Source organism: Podarcis liolepis (genome assembly GCF_965112155.1).
Source record: "Podarcis liolepis genome assembly, chromosome: 4".
In the NCBI taxonomy this organism is placed as follows: domain Eukaryota; kingdom Metazoa; phylum Chordata; class Lepidosauria; order Squamata; family Lacertidae; genus Podarcis; species Podarcis liolepis.
This window is the reverse complement of record NC_139558.1, coordinates 84,340,890-84,360,375: the sequence shown is the minus strand read 5'-3', so window position 1 is coordinate 84,360,375 and position 19,486 is coordinate 84,340,890. Positions and strand designations below refer to the sequence as shown.

Sequence of the window (19,486 nt, the reverse complement as noted above, 5' to 3'; positions counted from 1 at the left end):
GTTGCCCAAGTTCCCTTCTCTCCAGGGTTCCCCCCCCCCCAAGCAATCATAGATTGTGTCTGCGTGCAACCAAATCTCTGCTCTGCTCTTGTCATTTCTCTGCATGTTCTGGGAGACCAATGGGGAAGGGTGCTGGTCCCCCTTCTCTCCAGCCTCTGAATGAGGACTGCTCTCTGCCTCAGCTTCTTCCTGCTCACTAAACCCTGTTGCCTCTTCAGCTTCTGGCACCGCCTCCTCCCAGTCTGCTCCCTCTTCTCCCTTCAACCACTCATTGTCGTCCCACCACCAACACCCTAGCTCTGAGCCTCCTTCCCCTGGGAGTTCCCTTGGGGGCTCCTCGGCTGGTACCTCCTCTGCACCCAGCCAGTCCATGACAGGTGGGCACGCAACACTGAGCAGTTCCATACTACGTATAATGCCACAGGATACCCCACAGGGATCTGCAAGTGTTTTCCCACAGCCAGGCGTGTACACTCTTCTTCAGCTCCCATAGCTCTGTGCATCAGGACAAATGCATAAGATTTCCCCTCCCTCAGACAATACAAAATTATATTAATTGCCCAATGAGAAACCAGTTACCTTTCCTCAAGAGTCTCACGACATCACGCCCACTGTGCTATCAATTCTAATTACTTGCTTTGTGAATGGGCAGATTAACGGATCAATTAACTAGCTTAGAGGAGGAATCTTGAATTAGGACAGGCCTAAACAGCACGTAACTGAATCTCAGCCCATCAGTCATGTATGGTAAGTCAGCCGCTTCTATTCAGTAAACCTCCTGCTGCTTCTACCTTGAGCGAACCTACAAAACACACACAGACATACGGGTGGCGAGTGTCAAGCACAGTATACCACAGTATACAGGGGTACCTCGGGTTACAGATGGTTCAGGTTACAGACGGTTCAGGTTACAGATGCTTCAGGTTACAGACTCCGCTAAACCGGAAGTAGTACCTCGGGTTAAGAACTTTGCTTCAGGATGAGAACAGAAACTGTGCTATGGCGGTAGCGGGAGGCCCCATTAGCTAAAGTGGTACCTCAGGTTAAGAACAGTTTCAGGTTCAGAACGGACCTCCAGAACGAAGTTTGTAACCCGAGGTACCACTGTACAGACTTCACAAAAGAAACTCCCAAAACGGGTGCCACACGAAACAATTAGTAGCGTAGATTTACACATTAGAGCCTTTTTATATTCAGCACAGAAAGCAAAACAATTAAAAAAAATCCTTCTGCTTCTTTAACACTGTAGTTCTAAGCATGTTTACTCAGAGAAGTAAGTCTCAATAGGCCTTACTCCCTAGTAAGGCTTAGAGGTTAGAGCTGAAGCGTGAACCTTATACTTTTGGAAAGCGTTCCCAGTTAAGTATTCCTCCTTGCATCTTTCATTTCTCTAGCTGGTTTTCTAATGCTTTTCCAGGCGCACGCAGCTTCGACAGCACAAGCCTCTGCATGTCACCTTGAAAGCCAGTCCTGCTGCATCCAGTGGCACTTACTTCTGCGTAGGCATGCATCAGATTGCACTGCCTAGGTCAGAAAAGGCAGGCAGCAGGGAGGAGGAAGAATAAAATATTACATTTATATGCGTATACACAACACTTACCATACGAATGCATTTTTTATCATATAATCAGTACAAGTGGGACCTGCCATTGCAATGTTCAGGACAACAGACACTCTAGTCCTTTCCTCATCCACCCCTGGTTTTCCCCCTCCAAAAAAGGTAACATTTGGATCTGAGTTTTTCCTCTAAATATCTTTTACACTTTTGTACATTTGGGTTCCTTGTGCATGGATAGTGCCATTTTGGTTACAAAGGAAAGGTGCACGCAACGTGATCGTCAGAAGTAAAAGGAATAATACAAGCCCCTTCAAGGCTCGCCTTATGCCAGACAACTCCCTTCTTTGCCTCTGTTTCCCCTTCTTTCAAAAGGGGAAATTATAAATAGATAGCTAGGATACAAACTTGAGTATGGTGACTCTCCTGCCCACCACAAGAAGGAAGTATGATATCTGGTGCTTCTTTACTCGACAGACTTGCTAATTCTTGATTATTATTTTTTCTATGTTTTTATTATCTTTTTCTTTTAACAAAAAGTGTATCCATATAACCCTCAGGGTTCCTTCCAACTCTGCAATTCTTTTATTCTATTATTTAGATTCTCCTAATATAGGGGTGCCATGGAGGCTCTCGTCAAATGGCCTAATTCTGAACTGCGGATAAATCCTGCCCCTGCAGCCTCTTAAACTACAGATTTTAAACCAAAAAGCTTACTAGGTAGCCTGGGCCTAACCAATCATGGCAAAGCGCATGAGCTGAAAACATTTCCATCCCCAATGGGATTAAAATCAGTTCAAATTTAAGTATAGCGTATTAACTGACTTAAGTGTCAGGCTATTGAAGTCCAAAATATCGAGGCAAATCGGTTTGCCTCAAATTTTGCTTCAGGTTAGAGTTACCCATCTACTTAAAGAAGTGTGAAATGAAAGCAATGCACCAACAGGGTCAGCAGATCACTCCTGGCTTTAAAATATCATTCCTTACAATCCGCAAGTTTTCACCTGTCACATTTTTCAGAGCAACAACCTGTCATTTGTTAAAGGGGAGGAGCAGGAGAGAGAGGGAGAGGCTGGACTGACAAGCATCTTTATAGACATTATTAGTCTGAATTTACCCTGCCGAGTTACCGACATGCATTAAGCGCCAATCAAAAAACACCCACGATGTTGCTGTGGTAAATCTAACACTTCCCTTAACTGCTGTACTGGGTTTTTTTTAAAAAAAACACCACACAACATGACCTACTAGGGTTGCCATCTCTTCCCCTAGCAGAGATACTGGGGTTTTATCGCCATAAGCAGAAAAGAAACAAACCAATACCGGACCGGCACAATATTCCAGTTTCAAACCTGGGCATCTCCAGGGAGGTCAGGTAGAGAAACCTGTAGACCCTAATGAGCTAGGGAGTCAGACCCAATATAAGGAAACTTCCTATGTTCCTATGAGGTGAAAAATCACCTGCTCAACTTCTGCCTGAAATATAACCTGTTAGAGAGGCACAGGAGCTATTCCAAGGAACTGGAGGTGGGCAGAGTTAGCCACCCTAACTCTGCATTCCAGAGCATAGGGTAGGCCTTCTCTTTCCATAAAACTGTTTGATGATTAATCCAACTTCCTACATCAAACAAACAACAGCAATGGAACTCGGCTGAGCACATAAGCAGGGCGAGTGCTAAGCCACACAGGGCAGTTCCGCACTTTCCGAAGGCTGTCTCTCTCTCGAGGTCGGAAGGAGTTTTGCTTACCACACTGCCTCACTCTCCTCGCCAGGGTCGGCTGGGTTTGCCGGTGGCCGCGCCAGGCAGTTCCGTTCCCCTTTCAGCTTGCCGTCTCTTCGCTTGTCATCGGAAGCCACCATACTGGAGCATTCTCCGACACGCCCCCCTCCTTGCTGCCTTCCCACACCGTCCTTTGGTCCTCAGGAGCTGCTTGTGCATTCAAGCAAGCTGGCTTTATTACACTCCGGCAGCAAGTATAAACTGGCTCGCTGGCTTGCTCCGGGTGCCTGCCTGAGCCTTCCCTCCCCAAACGCTTTGTCATTTATTTGTAATGCGCCTTGCAGGCAGGGAAGAACAAGTTGAAAGGTATAAAGTGCTTGCGCTTTTTTTTCTCTTTTCTTCTGCAACCGACAGGCGGTTGGAGAGATCCAGGCAGGATCTATTTTCTTGCTCTACAGCTTTGCGGGGTTGGGGGGTGTGCCTGTCTGCCTCCTTTTTTGCATTTAACAACTGACACTTCTATTCCTGTGTTTTTCAGGGCTGTTGACAGGCAGAAAAATCAACAGGTGAAGTTTCTCATCTCCACCACACCCCCTCCCATGGCGGGAAAGGATGTGCCTGTTGACTTTATGCCTGCCACCTCATAGGTCACAGGTCAAGGCGGTTTAGAGGGGAAATATGTTGACGCTCTGACTTGGATATTTCAGGCCCAGAAACTGGCCAACAGAGTCTGATACAAGCAGCTGAAGCCCTTTTACTGAATAGCATTTCCTTGTTGAAATATAAGCCCTGATGTCCAGTGAATGACTATTTCCTAGATGCAATGCACATTCTTGACAAATAGTATTGTTAAGGCTAATTCAAGTGCCTCGGACTCCAGGTGAACATTTTCAGAATTACAATTTGCACACTGTGTTTAAAGAACACTGAAAATGTTATATCATTTTACTGCTGTTAGCCCCTCTGAGCCCGGCTTCGGCTGGGGAGGGCGGGATAGAAATAAAAATTTATTATTATTATTATTATTATTTTTAAAAATGTGGTTATGGGGAGAGGACAGATTTCAGGCTCAATCCCTAGTATCTCCAGTAAAAAGCGTTCTAGGTGGCAGGCAAAAAAACCCCAGAACTACTGCCAATCAAAATAAAAGAAACTAGGCTAGCTGGATGAAATAGGAAGTTACCATACCAGGTCAGAATGAGGCTGTATGTTGACATCAGAAGCCTGTAACACAGAAAGGTCAGGGCTAAGTTACCTTTGGCCCTCTAAATGTTGCTCAGTTCCTGTTCCATCAGCCCTAGCCAGCAGGGCCAATGGTTAGGGAAGATGGGAGGTGTCATCTAGCAACACCTGAAGGACCACAGGTTCCTTAGGCCTGGTGTAGGTGGCCAGATGCAAATGAGACCCAGGCTCCTGTACCCTTTTAACACCCTAAATCTTGAGCGATGGGAATATTCAAAGAATGGGTACCAGTTTCCTGAGTTTCTATGACTTCTAGCCAAAAAGCAGAAACTGGAGTTACTTCCATGGAGCCAGGAGCTGATAGGTGACCAAGCAAGTCAAGCAACTCTCTGGCTGCAGCCCCATGCCACCCATCACCAGCAGAAATGGAACCCAAATGGGGCCACTGACAGAGAAGAGGTAGGTATCATGATGCCTGGTAGAATTCAGAGTTGCAGAAGTACAAGAAGTCTTTTTTTGGGGGGGGGAAGGAGGCACTTAAGTGAGCACATGAAACTCCAAAACAAACCTAGCCCAATGAAGACTGATCATCTTCAGTAGTCATGGAACCTTGAAGTGGGGCACTCCTATGGGGAGAGAGGTTATACCGCAACGGTTTGTTACGGGTCCTGCTTCTCTCTATCTCAGGTTCTGGAGTTCCCCCACCCTGCAACCCTTAAATCTGAAAACCGCAACGTAATGAATTGTCTTGGAATCGCTTGCCTCCTGTAACCTCCTGGGCACATCCTTCCCACATCTCAAGCACCTCGTTCTGCATACGCTGTTTCAGCGTCTCAGGTCCCGGACCTTTGCTTTATTAACTTTGTGTTTTCCCCTCCCTTACACTTTGCCCTTTAAATAAACACTCAAGGCAGTTTCCAAATTATTTAAAACAATAGCGTCTACGTTGCAACAAACAATAAAAACACAGATTAATTAAAAGACAGGCTCACGGCAGATCATCTGTGGGGCTTGGCAGGATGTGGAAGGCTACCCTGTGCAAAAGCCACCGGCCACAATAAAATGACAAATGAGGTTCCAAATATTTATGGCACAAGCTTTCATAGCCTATGTTCCTGGTGAAGTCAGTCCACCAAGGCTAAGGTGCCCTTCTGCTTTTGTGCATGAACATTACCCATAAAATACTTGCTTTTGAACAGAAGGTAACATACAATGTCAGGTTGCCCCAATAAAACGACTGCTGTAAATCAAATTACATCATTGACACTTCTCACATGCCAGAAGTAAGCAAGGCATGTTATGACATAAGGGTCTGAAACTAGGTAGAACAGCCTCAGTAGATCTTGCAGTATGAAAGGCTTTTTACTTTTCGAATTTCTGCCTCATACAAGCTCTGAAAATCAAATGACAACCTGGGCATGTTTACTCAAAAGTAAGTTTCACTCCACTCAGTTTGCTTACTCTCAGGTAAGTGTGTACAGAATTACAACCCAGGTTAGCAAAACTGGCTCATTAGGTTTACTTTGAATAGTGAAAGGATTTGACTCTGGGGCAGGCAGCCAATTTTAACCACACTGTATATAATTTTTTAAAATTCTATTTTTGAACTTGCCTTCAGGATTTCTTTTTCATCTCTTCCAAATTCTGACTTCCCCGTACCACAGGATTGCTTTCCTACAGGTTTCTCTTTCAAGAAAGATTGGACACCTTTCTAAAAGGTTTCCTCCTAATTACAAAGGAACGACCCCCTCCCCTCCTTTATTAGAGATCTTCAAAGAATAAACAGACCCACCTTAGCTGCTTCGGCCAATTATGAGGCAGAAGAGTAAAAGGATCCTGTTACTTGCTCCTGTCAGCATTTTGAAATTAAAGGCCTGTTTACCAATGCCCACATGTCTAATTACCATGGAGCTCAGGAATATCCCAGCTGCCATTCCACATCAGGGCATCAGAGGCCAGTTTCCAGTGAGTCCGTCTGCCTCGCTTCATGAAGTTTGGTAGCTGGATTAATAAGCTAGACAGGGCTGCTACCCGGCCAGAAAGAAAAGGGAAGGGGGAAAAACCAGCCCAGCCTGTTTTTGTCCTTTAACAGAGGTTTGATAATATGCAGGAGTTGGCAAGCGAAACTTTTTCCTTGGCAAGGAGCTCAAGGAGATCACTTGCTAACTGCAGCAAGACAAGCTGCTATTTTCAAGCGAAAGAACCCAGGGCCGGCTTTAAAGAACTGGCAAACCCCCCCCCCCCAAAGCTACAAAATGCAGAGCAAGAATTATATCTAATAAAAAGGTAAAGGGACCCCTGACCATTAGGTCCAGTCGTGACCGACTCTGGAGTTGCAGCACTCATCTCACTTTATTGGCCAAGGGAGCCGGCGTACAGCTTCCGGGTCATGTGGCCAGCATGACTAAGCCGCTTCTGGCGAACCAGAACAGCACACAGAAACGCCGTTTACCTTCCCACCGGAGCGGCACCTATTTATCTACTTGCACTTTGATGTGCTTTCGAACTGCTAGGTTGGCAGAAGCAGGGACCGAGCAATGGGAGCTCACCCCGTCACGGGGATTCGAACTGCCGACCTTTTGATCGGCAAATCCTAGGCTCAGTGGTTTAACCCACAGCGCCACCCGCGTAAGGATGTATTAATAAACACACAGGGTAAAAACATTGCCTGAGATTGATGGCTTTGTTCAAACACTTCCTTCCTAGCAATTACCCTTTACCAAAGAGGACAAGTTGCAGGAGGATTAATGGTCCAGATTTCCTGCATTTAAATATACAGATTCAACAGCAGCATTGTGAACCAACCCTCTTCACGCCCATTAGCTGAGCACAGCTTGCTCCAGCGAGGAAAGAAAGAAAGAACTGGGAGCCTACTTTAAGCTCCCAGTTGATCCTCTGAAGCCCTGCCCTTACCCAACCCAGAGGTGGTATCATGTGTATAGCAGGTGGGTGTGCCTTCCCTTAAACTGCCTGCCAGGCCAAATGGGGAGGCCTGGTGGCCAAATTTGGGCCACAGGGCAGAGGTTCCTCACCCAGGAACTAGGGCAGCACAGCTCTTTGATTAACTGTAATTGTGCCACCCCAAATTTGCCAGTCTGTGCTCGAACGCCTCTTGCAAAAATCTGGCAGTCTGGAGGCAGCCTCTCACACACTCTCAGTTCTTGCGTTGACAGTTCTGCTCTCCAAAATGGGGTCCGTCTTTTTAGAAAACCCAGCAGAGAATGAAGCTACAACATCCCCTCTAACACTGCTCTAACAATCCCTCGATCGACCCTCCTCCTCTCCCACCTGCTACAGGACACACAAAAAATAAAAAAGAGAGAGACCTGTTTGCTTAAAACAGGTGGAGACAGGTTTCCAAGTGTCCGGGTAAAAATCTGGCCTGGCCTGCTCTCGCGCCTTTAACTGCAGCTTTGATCTGCCTACCTGCAGGACGAGACGGCAGTGCCGACGAGGGAATTTCACCTGCTTTCTAAACAACTTCCTCCTAATGGTGCCAGAGAGATTTCAATGCTCTCGTCTCCCTATAAAGCAAACGCCATTGCAAAGCAAGCTTTTGAAGAAGGCGGGGATTTTTCAAGCAGAAGACATAAATACCGCATTTAGCAATCAGTTCGGTGGCCGGGCTTATTTGTTTATGCTCCTTTGCACGGCACTCCGCACACCTCTGTGGGACGGGTTCCAAACGCCCTCCTGGGCCGGGAAGCATGACATCATCCGAGGCCCTGAGAAAGGTGCTAAGCGAGCAAATCCAGCCCACGCAGCAGCCAAAGGGAAAGCCCCGTTTGCACGTAACCCAAAGCCTCTAGGCAACAGCGAGAAAGGAAACATACACTTGAGAGGAGAACAAGGCAAGGAGGACTGGGACAGCTAAAGCAGGCAGACCCTGAGCAGATGCAAAACAAACCACACAAAAATAAAGAAATAAAAACCGCTAATGGGATTTCATTTACAGTGGTACCTCGGGTTACATACGCTTCAGGTTACACACTCTGCTAACCCAGAAATAGTGCTTCAGGTTAAGAACTTTGCTTCAGGATGAGAACAGAAATCGTGCTCCGGCGGTGCGGCAGCAGCAGGAGGCCCCATTAGCTAAAGTGGTGCTTCTGGTTAAGAACAATTTCAGGTAAAGAACGGACCTCCGGAATGAATTAAGTACTTAACACGAGGTACCACTGTATAACACTTTGAACATAAGAAGAGCCCTGGCAGATGACACCAAAGTCCCACCTAGTCATGGGGGTAGACAATGGGGTGCCCTCCATTTTGGTTTTTATTTATTATTTATTATTCTGCTTTATTGTTTATTATATTAACAATAATAACTAATAAAACAAGTGGAACCTGCGACAAAATGTTTGCATTATGGAGGGAGTCCTCCAAAATACTCCCAGTTCGCCACCCAAACAGTCAGTTAATATTCTGTGGTCACTGAAAACACTCAGTCCTCATCATTGGTTTGTTTTGGAGGTTCCCCACTCCTTTGCTGTTTTTGTGTTAAAGATTTTTTTTGGTACTTCTGCAAACCTTAGGGCTTCCACAACCCTGCTAATGCCTTGCTTTTGGGTGTTGATGGTGATGTTTGGCTACATAATCATCCACACACCCCTCTAAACTTTGGAGATAAAAGAAACCTACGGTTGCCATCAGTTAAAAGCAAAGCAAACATTGAAAGTAGCAGATAGTTAGCTTTCTTGATGAGAAAAGAAAGCTTTCAGTGCATGTCTAAAAGCAAACAAGGAGAGAACAGAGCGCATGGGTAGGGAAACTAAGGCCTGGGGGCCGAATCCAGCCCAACTGCCTTCTCAGTCCGGCCCATGGATGGTCCGGGAATCAGTGTGTTTTTACATGAGTGGAATGTGTCCTTTTATTTAAAATGCATCTCTGGGTTATATGTGGGGCATAGCAATTCGTTCATTTTTTTTCCTTTCCAAAATATAGTCCAGCCCACCACAAGGTCTGAGGGACAGTGGACCGGCCCCCTGCTGAAAAAGTTTGCTGACCCCTGACCTAGCAGGCTTTTGCAGGGAGGGCATTTCAAAATTTTGGTGCCACCATCAAAAAGTCCCTGCCTCTTGTAGCATCCACCTCACCTCACGAAACAGGATTTGAGGCCTCCACCCTGACAGCTCTAACTATGCATGGGTGTATGCAAGCAGGGGCTTCTCCAGATTCTTTTTGAGCCCAAAAATGCTCAACACACAAATTAGGAAATTCCTGTGTGAGTGCAGAGCACTTAGAAGGGGAGACACCAAATTACATGGAAGGAATACATAAGATGCAACATGAATTTCATATTAAAGAAAAGCAACAACAGAAGGATCCAGAGACGAGCTTTGCTCACGTCCTGCAATTAGCAAATAGTTACATATCCTACTCTAGTGTGATCTACTTTCAGCCCACCAGATTTCCCTGCCAGCCAATTCTGACGTTACTGAATAGCTATGTCAAAACAGATTTTACGGGAGGAGCTAAGTGGCGGACTGCACGCTCGCGTGGAGCAGGTCCCCAGATTGATCTTTGGCGTCTCCAGACAGGGATGCGAAAAGACTCCTGTCTCACACCCTGAAGAGCTGTTGCCAGTCAGTGTAAGCAATACTGAGCTAGATGGTGCAATGGTCTAAAGGCAGCTCCCTATGTTCCTATGAGTTGTAGTCTAAAACATCTGGAGGAAACTAGGTTGGTGAAGGTGGGCGTGGGTCATGTCCCCAGAAACTTCGGTCAGCTGCTCTTCCAGCTGTGTCCAAATTCCCTGCTCCCTGAGATGCAGCCACACCTTCAAATGTTACAGAAAAGAAGAAGAAGAGTTTGGATTTGATATCCCGCTTTATCACTACCCGAAGGAGTCTCAAAGTGGATAACATTCTCCTTTCCCTTCCTCCCCCACAACAAACACTCTGTGAGGTGAGTGAGGCTGAGAGACTACAGAGAAGTGTGACTAGCCCAAGGTCACCCAGCAGCTGCATGTGGAGGAGCGGAGACGCGAACCCGGTTCACCAGATTACGAGTCTACTGCTCTTAACCACTACACCACACTGGCGGTTAAGCAGCTTTCAACATTTGTAATGTGGCCTAGTGTGAAATCCTCCGAGGCAGACACAGGAAAGAAACAAATTCATGAGGGACAAGCTCATGAAAGTTCATGGAATTGTAGAGTTGGGAGACTAGTCTAACTTGTCAGGCAGGAATAGCCGCTAACAATGAAGACCTCTCCTCTCTACCAATCCCAGAAAAGCCATCGTGGGTGCTTTCTGCAACAGAGCAGCTGACTCCAACCTGGCCCCCAAAGATCTGGATTTGCAACCAGAGCAACTGAATGCACACAGACAGGAAACTTCCAGCTCACCGTGGAGGGTATTGAGGCTGCTTTTGCAGAGGTTTTGAATGCTGCCGTTTCGATTTTCTGAAGGAGGAGAAGAGAGATGCAAAAGGCATACGCAGCCCTCCCAGGATGGAAGGGGAGGCATTCTTCTGGGCTTGTGGGATCGGCGGGGCGGAGGGTTTTGCATCTGAAATGGAAATTGAAATGATAAGTATTTTTTGTTTTCCCCAATCCTTTGAATTGGGTTTATTTATTATTTGAAGCATCAACACAGACTTTCAGTCATAATCCCAGGGCAACTTACAAAAGGAATAAAACAATTAAAATGCAAATGCGAAAAAAGAAAAGAAGCTAAAAGCCACATTTGTTAAAAAAATGCATTTAAAAACTGTGAATAAGGAGGTTGGGGAAAATAGAACGGCCTTTTTTCTGGTGCTAAAATGATAAGTAGCCGCCAGGCGAAGCTCTCTGGGGAGAGAATTCTACAACTAGGGTGCAGCTACCAAGAAGGCCCTGTCTCCAGAAGCCTCACCTCAGATATGGGGGGGGGGGGCAGGAAGGTGGCATCTATAAAAAGCCTTCCACACTCAACTTCATTATTAAAGCTTTGTACTTTCCATTTTCTTTGAGGAAGCAAACCCTGTGCTTCACGCGACAAACTTTGTATAAATATTCAGTATATTCTGCATGTCCTCAGAATACTCTCTGACTGCCATGAGTTCAGAGTGTGTATGTGTTTGTGTGCGCGCGCCTCTGTCTAGGTACCTGAATAAAAAAAATGTTAAGGTGAATCTGAGCATTGTTTAATGTCCACAACAGTATGTAGGACAGTTAAGAAACTGATCAAAGCAACAGTCTGAGAGAAATTCCCCCTACATCTGTATCAGTGTCAAGCCAGACAGCAGATGGGCTCCATCTTCCTGTCCTGATATTCTGATCACATCATCACCTGCCTGCTTTCTGAGCCACGTTCAATCTGTCAAGGTTCCGTCCACCCATTTCACTTATCTAAATTGAATTCCTGTCCCCTGACAAGCAGATTGGAGAGGCGCACTGTTTTATCCGAGACCTGATTTCTCTCATCTCCGGGAGGACTACAGCACTTGAGTGTGATAAGTGAATACACAGTATATATTTATATTTCCCTACAATATATAATTTCCTTCCCTACAAAGTTCTTAAATGCTCTTCCTGTCACAAAGGCCAGCGCTGAGGCAATTCGATCAGATAGCGCTCACTGTAGCAGTCTGATCCCTGCCTTGACAACACACTTCCAGAGAAGCTACAGCTAAGTTGCCAAATTGCCTTTTAATGTGCTTTACTTTGAGATATTACTTCCACCTGAAAAATCTCCAGTGACTGTTCCTCTTCCTTAAAACTCGTAATGTCATATATCGCCCATTTTTATAGTTGGAGGTGGCCTTGTTTGGTGCACGAGTGGCGACTCACCATTTCCGATGGACTTTCGCAGTCTGTGAACTAGGGGTTGTTTGAACATTTTGCCAGCATCAGCCTCATTCTGAAATTTTCTCTTCTGGATTTCTTCAAACCAGTCTCCGGTCACCCCTGGTAGTCCTGTTGCATCTTCCTTTTCCTTGTGAAGTTTGCTATGAAAGAGAACACATACATGATTTTAACTGGGAATTATGTTTGTTTTTAACATTCTCAGTAACATACCTGGAGGAGTGGTCTTCTCTTCCGCCTAGAAGGGGGTAGAGAGAATGGATGCTAATCTGTGAAGCACATATAGGAGCGTTGCAAATACAAAAGTTGCCAGCCCATAATTGCTTTACAGTGGTACCTCAGGTTACAGGTTACAGACGCTTCAGGTTACAGACCCCGCTAACCCAGAAATAGTACCTTGGGTTAAGAACTTTGCTTCAGGAGGAGAACAGAAATCGCACCGCGGCAGTGTGGCGGCAGCGGGAGGCCACATTAGCTAAAGTGGTACCTCAGATTAAGAACAGTTTCAGGTTAAGAATGGACCTCCAGAACGAATTAAGTTCTTAACCCGAAGTACCACTGTACTGGTATGCCTAGAGCAGGGGTTGGCAAGGTTTACCTTGCCTGGGCCGGTTCACTCCAGTGGAGATCCTTCCGTGGGTCATATTGTGCGCGCTTGACCGCGATTTCCAGCGTCGGCATCCATGTGGCCCATGGGCCTTAGGTTGCCAATCCCTGGCTTAGAGGCTAGTATTAACCTGCTATCCCAGCCAGATGGGCAAATTATTATTGTTATTGTTCTCCTTCACCTCCTCCCAGTTCACCCAGTGGTGACAAAGGATGATACAACAAACTTTGTGATGACATTGCTCTAGTACTACCTTCAAGCCAGAGCAGTTTACTAGGCTGTTTGTTTGTTTGTTACTTTTAATATATTTATATATCCCATGCTGGGATTCAAGGTGGCTTGCAAAATTTAAAAACACTAATTATCAAATGCAGGGCAATAACAACAAACCAGTTAAAAACAACAATTAAAATACACCAGAGCACATTTTAAACCAGCAATTTAAATGCAGTTGGCCCTGACAGCAGCCTGGTGAGCAGCCGCATCTCAGCTTTAGTTGTCAAAGGCCATAGTTTCATCTGCAATCCTTTGCTAAAATGCCAGATTAGCCAATAGTACACTTTCACATCCTGCTTCAGGCAGGCAGGCACCTGTCAAATAATATTCAAAGTACTGTATTGCACCCCCTCTAGAGGCCAAAAACTAGAGGGCACGATTTCCAAACACCTGTGACTATATTGCCTTTTCTGCAGTTTGCAAGACGGTGGCGTGATTGTTAGACCCAGGATCTGATCCCAGTAAGGTCTGGTACAGTGATTGTTAAGAGTTGAAAATGTGAGATAGACACACACACACACACACACACACACACACGTTCATATATAGGTCTAGTAATATCATGATATTCAATAGCTGAATGCTCCAATGTACTACAAAAAAAAATAACAATTTCAATTCACAAATAAATGCACCGCATTGTGTATGTGTGATGGGAAGTACTACAAGACATCATAGTTGTCCCAGCAGTCAAAAACATATGCAGTGCAGTTTATTTATTGGTTTTATCTTTCTCCCTTCTTTTACTCTATACTCAAGGCAGCTTGCCACAAACTTACACAACCATCATTTGGATCTGTGGGGCAGTAACTATGACAACTTTGTTAAGAGCGACAGAACTCCTCCATCACTGGCCTCCATTGTTCAAGGCTCCAGGGGTCAGCAACCTTTTTCAGCCATGGGCCGGTCCACCATCGCTCAGACCATGTGATGGGCCGGACTATATGGGGGGGGGGCAATGAACGAAAATGAAAGGTTGCTGTCCCCTGGGCTAAGGGGTTGGGCAATTAAAAGCTGCTATACACCTTTGTTCTGGGTTTTCACCTCCTTTTGAGGGGGCGGGGGGAGGAGACACTCTTTTGCAACAGAACAAAAGCAAGTATCTTCCTTGCTTTTCTTCTACTGGTACCTGCCGCCATCCATTCTTCTCCGATTTAACGGACTTAGGGGATTCTAAGTCCCTTGGGGCAGTTGGGCTGTAAAAGCCAACCCCTAATTTTAATATAACACTGCAACACACTCACCCTATTTCCATGACAGTGTTCCTCGAAGGCAACCTTACTTGGCTATGAGTGATCACCAAAGAAGAAGATGATTTCTGGTTCTACATATGTCTGCACTCCAATGCCTGAGGGACTACAGACATTTCTGAAGCAGTTGGGAGTGATGATCCAACATGGGAGCTCTCTCTCCCCAAATTTGGAAAGGGAGATCTAAGGTGCTAATGACCTCTCAATGCATAGGAATGCAGCCAAAATCATCTTTATGACCTCAGCAGCTGTACATGTGCTCCCCCAGTGTGATGCCTTAGTGTAAGAGAGCCCAACCATGTTTAAAAAGAAATTGTAAACTAAACTGAGCCACATTTCAAGTAAAGGTCCCTGAAATGGCGTGGGCCACTGAGAGACAGGGCACTTCCTCAGCAGTGGCCTATACCGTTCTAGGAAAACCAAGCTAAATTTCTAGTCAATGTGATTTTAAAAAAAGATCCAGTGCTCTCCTGCTGTATATACACAACAGTAATGGCACTCAGCCCAATCGCGCTGCCCTGAGAGAGGAGTGTTATGGCAACTTGACTCTAGCTGGACTTACTCTTGAGTAAACATGCCCTGGGTTTGGTCTGTTAATCTTTAACATTTATTTTTCTCACTTGGTGTGTCGACATGCTGAGCCTGGAACAGCTATTTTTTTAAAAAAAAATATTTATTAGAGTTTAAACATTACAAAGACAAAAAAAGAAAAGAGAAACAAAAAAGAAATACAAGCAATAAACAATTACAAAACCTCAGAAACAAAAATAAATACAGTAATACAAAACATCAACAATACAAAAAAGAAAAAGACAAAAAACAAAAAACAAAAACATTTAATAAACCCCCCCAAAAAGAACAAACAAAGATAAAAAGAACCCCGTATTTTCATACCCTTATATTTCATTTGCTTATTTCCTCAACTTCCTCACACCTCCTTTTTTTGTATTCTAGTTCAATTAGTTATTCCAGCAAGTTCTTTCCCTCTTTCTCAAATTTAGTTCCATAATTTATCTTAACACATTTTAGCCTTACGTTTACCCCTTTACCCAATGGAACAGCTATTTTTGAAAGAGCACCTTCTGCAACACCCACGAAGTTGCAGTACATTTTGCATAACAAATTAGACAATGCCAAATTGAATGTGACCTCATCCTGCCCCCTGGTGTGCATATATTATTGGTACAGCTTTTGATTTACATACAGATATATATTACCCTCCCACAGTCTGTCATTGGTATAGTTAAGAAGAAACAGATTGTTATAAAATGGCAAACGCAGTTGAACTTCAACAAGTGTCAAGCGATGCGTGTTGGGGCAAACAAATATATATTCTGTCATTTGCGTTTCATATAATAAACCAAGTTTTCTTTATTCTGTTTGTGTGGGAACTTATTGTGGGCATAAGGTTAAGGGTAAAACACATATTCGTAACGGATGCAACCTCTTGTTAGTGTGTGCATGAATACATCTGAGTGCTAGACATGCATGTGAGTTCAAACATGTATGTGTAAACAGATCTCCACCCAATCCAACACCCAGCATGGTGGATCAAAGGTCTGGATTGCAGCCTGACCCTCTGAGGACCTGATTCATTATACTCTACAGGAAAAACCTCAAGTATGAATCAAAACAGGAGCAGCGTTCGAAATGCGCCAGGCGAATTTTGCACCTGGCTATTGGCAAATTGCAACCAAGTGAAGATGCCCAGGCACCAGGATCGCGCCTGACGACTCCACCATCTGGAGATGCATGCCTGGGGATCCTTGGAGCTTGACCCTTTCCACACACTAGCAACACATCCTATAGAATTCTATCCATTATATTTTATCTGCACAATCAGAATGAATTTCAGGAACCAAAAAGTCGTATTGAAAAATATGACTTTCGAGCTGTCTGCCCCCAAAATGGCAACTAGGCATTTCATTTTGGCAACAATAACCCTGGTTTAAGGAGTCATTTGGCGCCTAGCTTATATATCTGTGTTTCTAACACTGAACAGGAGCATAATTATTATTTTTCCCTTAGATGGAAAGCAACAAGGTTATTTACCATATTTTTCGCTCTATAAGACGCACCAGACCACAAGACGCACCTAGTTTTTGGAGGAGGAAAACAAGAAAAAAAATATTCTGAATCTCAGAAGCCAGAACAGTAAGAGGGATCGCTGCGCAGTGAAAGCAGTGATCCCTCTTGCTGTTCTGGCTTCTGGGATAGCTGCGCAGCCTGCATTCACTCCTTAAGACGCACACACATTTCCCCTTACTTTTTAGGAGGGAAAAAGTGAGTCTTATAGAGCAAAAAATACGGTAATTCTGCAGAAGCTAGGAAAAAGATTGTGCAAATAACTTTCAGTCCTATCTTTCTGGCACTCCTCTGCTTTAGCTGCATTCCTTAAGTAGTTGTGCCAGAATCTCAATGGACCGGTGCCTAATTCTCCATAAAAGTCTCTAAATCCACACCCTTAGGGTGTGCAGATGCAGCAAAAGCATTTAAAAAAACACAATGTTAGGTGTGGATGGTTTTGTGCACACAGCACAACCTCTGACTTAGAATAGAGACTGACCAAATACTTTCTCATCTGGCCACTGAAACTACCTGCAGGCTTGGGATGGGTAACCGTGATTGCAACCCATTTCTCATTCCAGACAAGTACCGGTACTTGCACATTAGCAACTGGTGGCTATTGTTCTGCTAGGTGGTTATTGCTTAAATGAAGGGATGTTTGAGGTTTTTCTTTTTAACATTTGGGACATTAAAAAATGACACACCCACCTGCACTCTGGAGTGATATAGACCACAGTCCCGTGTAAGGTGCATTTAGGAGCAAGAGAACATTTGGGAAGCATATAATTATAAATATAAGCTGCTTGCCTTCTATCACTGTGCCATTGAGAGCGTGCTCACTTATGGCTTATGTGTGTGGTACGGAAGCTGTACTACCCAGGACAGGATGGGGTTGTGCAGGGTTGTTAAGGCAGCAGAGAGCATTGTTGGCTGCCCACTCTCCACCTTAGAGCAGATTTATGCCACAAGGTGCCATAGGAAGGCACTGGACATAGTAAAAGATCCATCGCATCCTGGTCACTGTCTCTTTGAGCTCTTGCCATCGGGACGGAGATACAGGACTATGAAGACAAGAACGAGCCGTCTTAAGAACAGCTTCTTCTCCAGAGCGATCTCGGCCCTGAATGGGAAGCCCGGACTTTGAAAGTCATCTAATCTCCCTTGCTGTATTATACTGTATTGTTTAATTAGTGTTTTTATGGAGCAGTCAAGTAATTTTGTTGTCCCCGAAGGGGGCAATGACAATAAAGATATTTATTATTATTATTATTATTATTATTATTATTATTATTATTATTATTAATCTCCAAAAAGATATTGGATAAATAGTGCATGCAGGCCAAAGAAAAAAGCAGCCAGGAGCAGCAGGATCCTACCCTATAGCTGCCTTTGACACTGCCTGGCGGATCTTGAGCTGTGTGTTCCTTGTGATTTTTCAGTACTTGTTTCACAGTGTTTATTTACTCCAAAGCTATGATTCAGAACATTGTTAGATCACCTAAGTGCCCCTCTCTTCTGCTACTGTTATCCCCTAAACTGCCATTTTGTCTGCACTAAACTCAAATGTTTCATCTCCCCTGTTAAAACTTTTGTGGATCCACCTCCGGGCAGAAGCGTGGGCCGATCAGATTTCTTTGTCAAGCCGAACCCTATGAAACTTTATAACAGGTTGCCAGAGGGAGACTGTCAGATCTGAGAAGACAGAATTATCCCCTCCACGCACACACAAATTGCTCCTCTTTTAGCTGCCTGGAGATCTAAGGGTTCACAGATAAAAAGAGGACACGGATTCCTAGTCTGACATCCTGTCAAACAGTCAACCTATCTACAAGTTGGAAGAAATTGCAATTATTGCTGCAATTATTTTTTAAAAAGCCCATCTGTTCAAATAACAGTGAAGGGATCAGTTTAAATATTGAAAGTGTTTGCATTGAGATATGTATGTGTGCATCACACACACGGGCATTCCTATTCCATTTCAAATTTCCTGAATTCCTGCTGTCACAAACACATTTCTTTTCAGAAGAGAAATAGCATGAGAGAGCCCTAGCAGGACCCCACCTCCGACACTGATCTGAGGACCCCTTAAAACAAATATATTCACTTTGATCAGCAACAGAAAATTGAGTCTGGGAACTGGGAACTTCTCTATCAGGGTTCCTGTCCCCATCAAGTCAAACGCCTTGTGAGACGAACGTTTTGGCTCCCGAACGCCGCAAACCTGGAAGTGATTGTTCCGGTTTGCGATCCTTCTTTGGAACCCGAATGTCCATTGCGGCTTCCGTGGCTTCCGATTGGCTGCAGGAACTTCCTGCAGCCAATCAGAAGCCGCGCCTTGGTTCCTGAACCTTTTGGAAGTCGAATGGACTTCCGGAATGGATTCCGTTCAACTTCTGAGGTATGACTGTATCTGGGGAATACCTTTTGCACGTCATCTAAAATCCTGGGAGGTGGGGAAGAAATTTCTGACAGTATGAGCTGTTCAGCAACAGAATGGACTATCTTGGAAGGTGATGGAGTCTCCCTCACTGGTGGTTTTTAAATAGAGGTTGGCTAGCCATCTCTCAGGGATTACTCACCTTTGATTTCCGAATTGCAGGGGGTTGAACTAGGTGATCCTTGGGGTACCTTCCAACTCTACAATTCTATGAGCCCAACAAGATCTGGAGGCCCACAGGTCTCCATCCCTGGTCTACCATGACCCACAGAACTCCATCCCTGGTCTACCATGACTGCCAGTGGCACTCTAAGTTCATGCCTTATCCCTGTCATCTTATAGAGAGAAGACCTGGGATGTTAGGTAAAGTAAAGGTAAAGGTACCCCTGCCCATACAGGTCAGTCGTGTCCGACTCTAGGGTTGTGCGCCCATCTCACTTAAGAGGCCGGGGGCCAGCGCTGTCCGTAGACACGTCCGGGTCACGTGGCCAGTGTGACAAGCTGCATCTGACGAGCCAGCGCAGCACACGGAAACACCGTTTACCTTCCCGCTAGTAAGCGGTCCCTATTTATCTACTTGCACCTGGGGGTGCTTTCGAACTGCT

At 45.0% G+C, this 19,486-nt stretch overlaps 1 protein-coding gene across 7 annotated transcripts in view; it reads right to left on the bottom strand.

Moving 5' to 3' along the window:
- Positions 1-19,486, bottom strand: part of EXPH5 (exophilin 5) — a 53,930-nt gene that overhangs the window by 12,938 nt on the left and 21,506 nt on the right. For 2 of the 7 annotated variants that reach the window (XM_083499176.1, XM_083499175.1), the window contains exons 2-3: positions 12,230-12,387; positions 10,805-10,967 (exon numbers count right to left, since the gene is read on the bottom strand). In XM_083499176.1, coding sequence (XP_083355302.1) covers positions 10,805-10,967; positions 12,230-12,278 — 212 coding nt within the window. In that variant the 5' untranslated portion in view covers positions 12,279-12,387. Of the gene's footprint in view, positions 1-3,303; positions 3,415-6,250; positions 6,448-7,884; positions 8,021-8,055; positions 8,480-10,804; positions 10,968-12,229; positions 12,388-19,486 lie in introns of those variants that run through there. The other 5 variants (XM_083499179.1, XM_083499182.1, XM_083499181.1 and 2 more) reach the window with 5 other exon arrangements.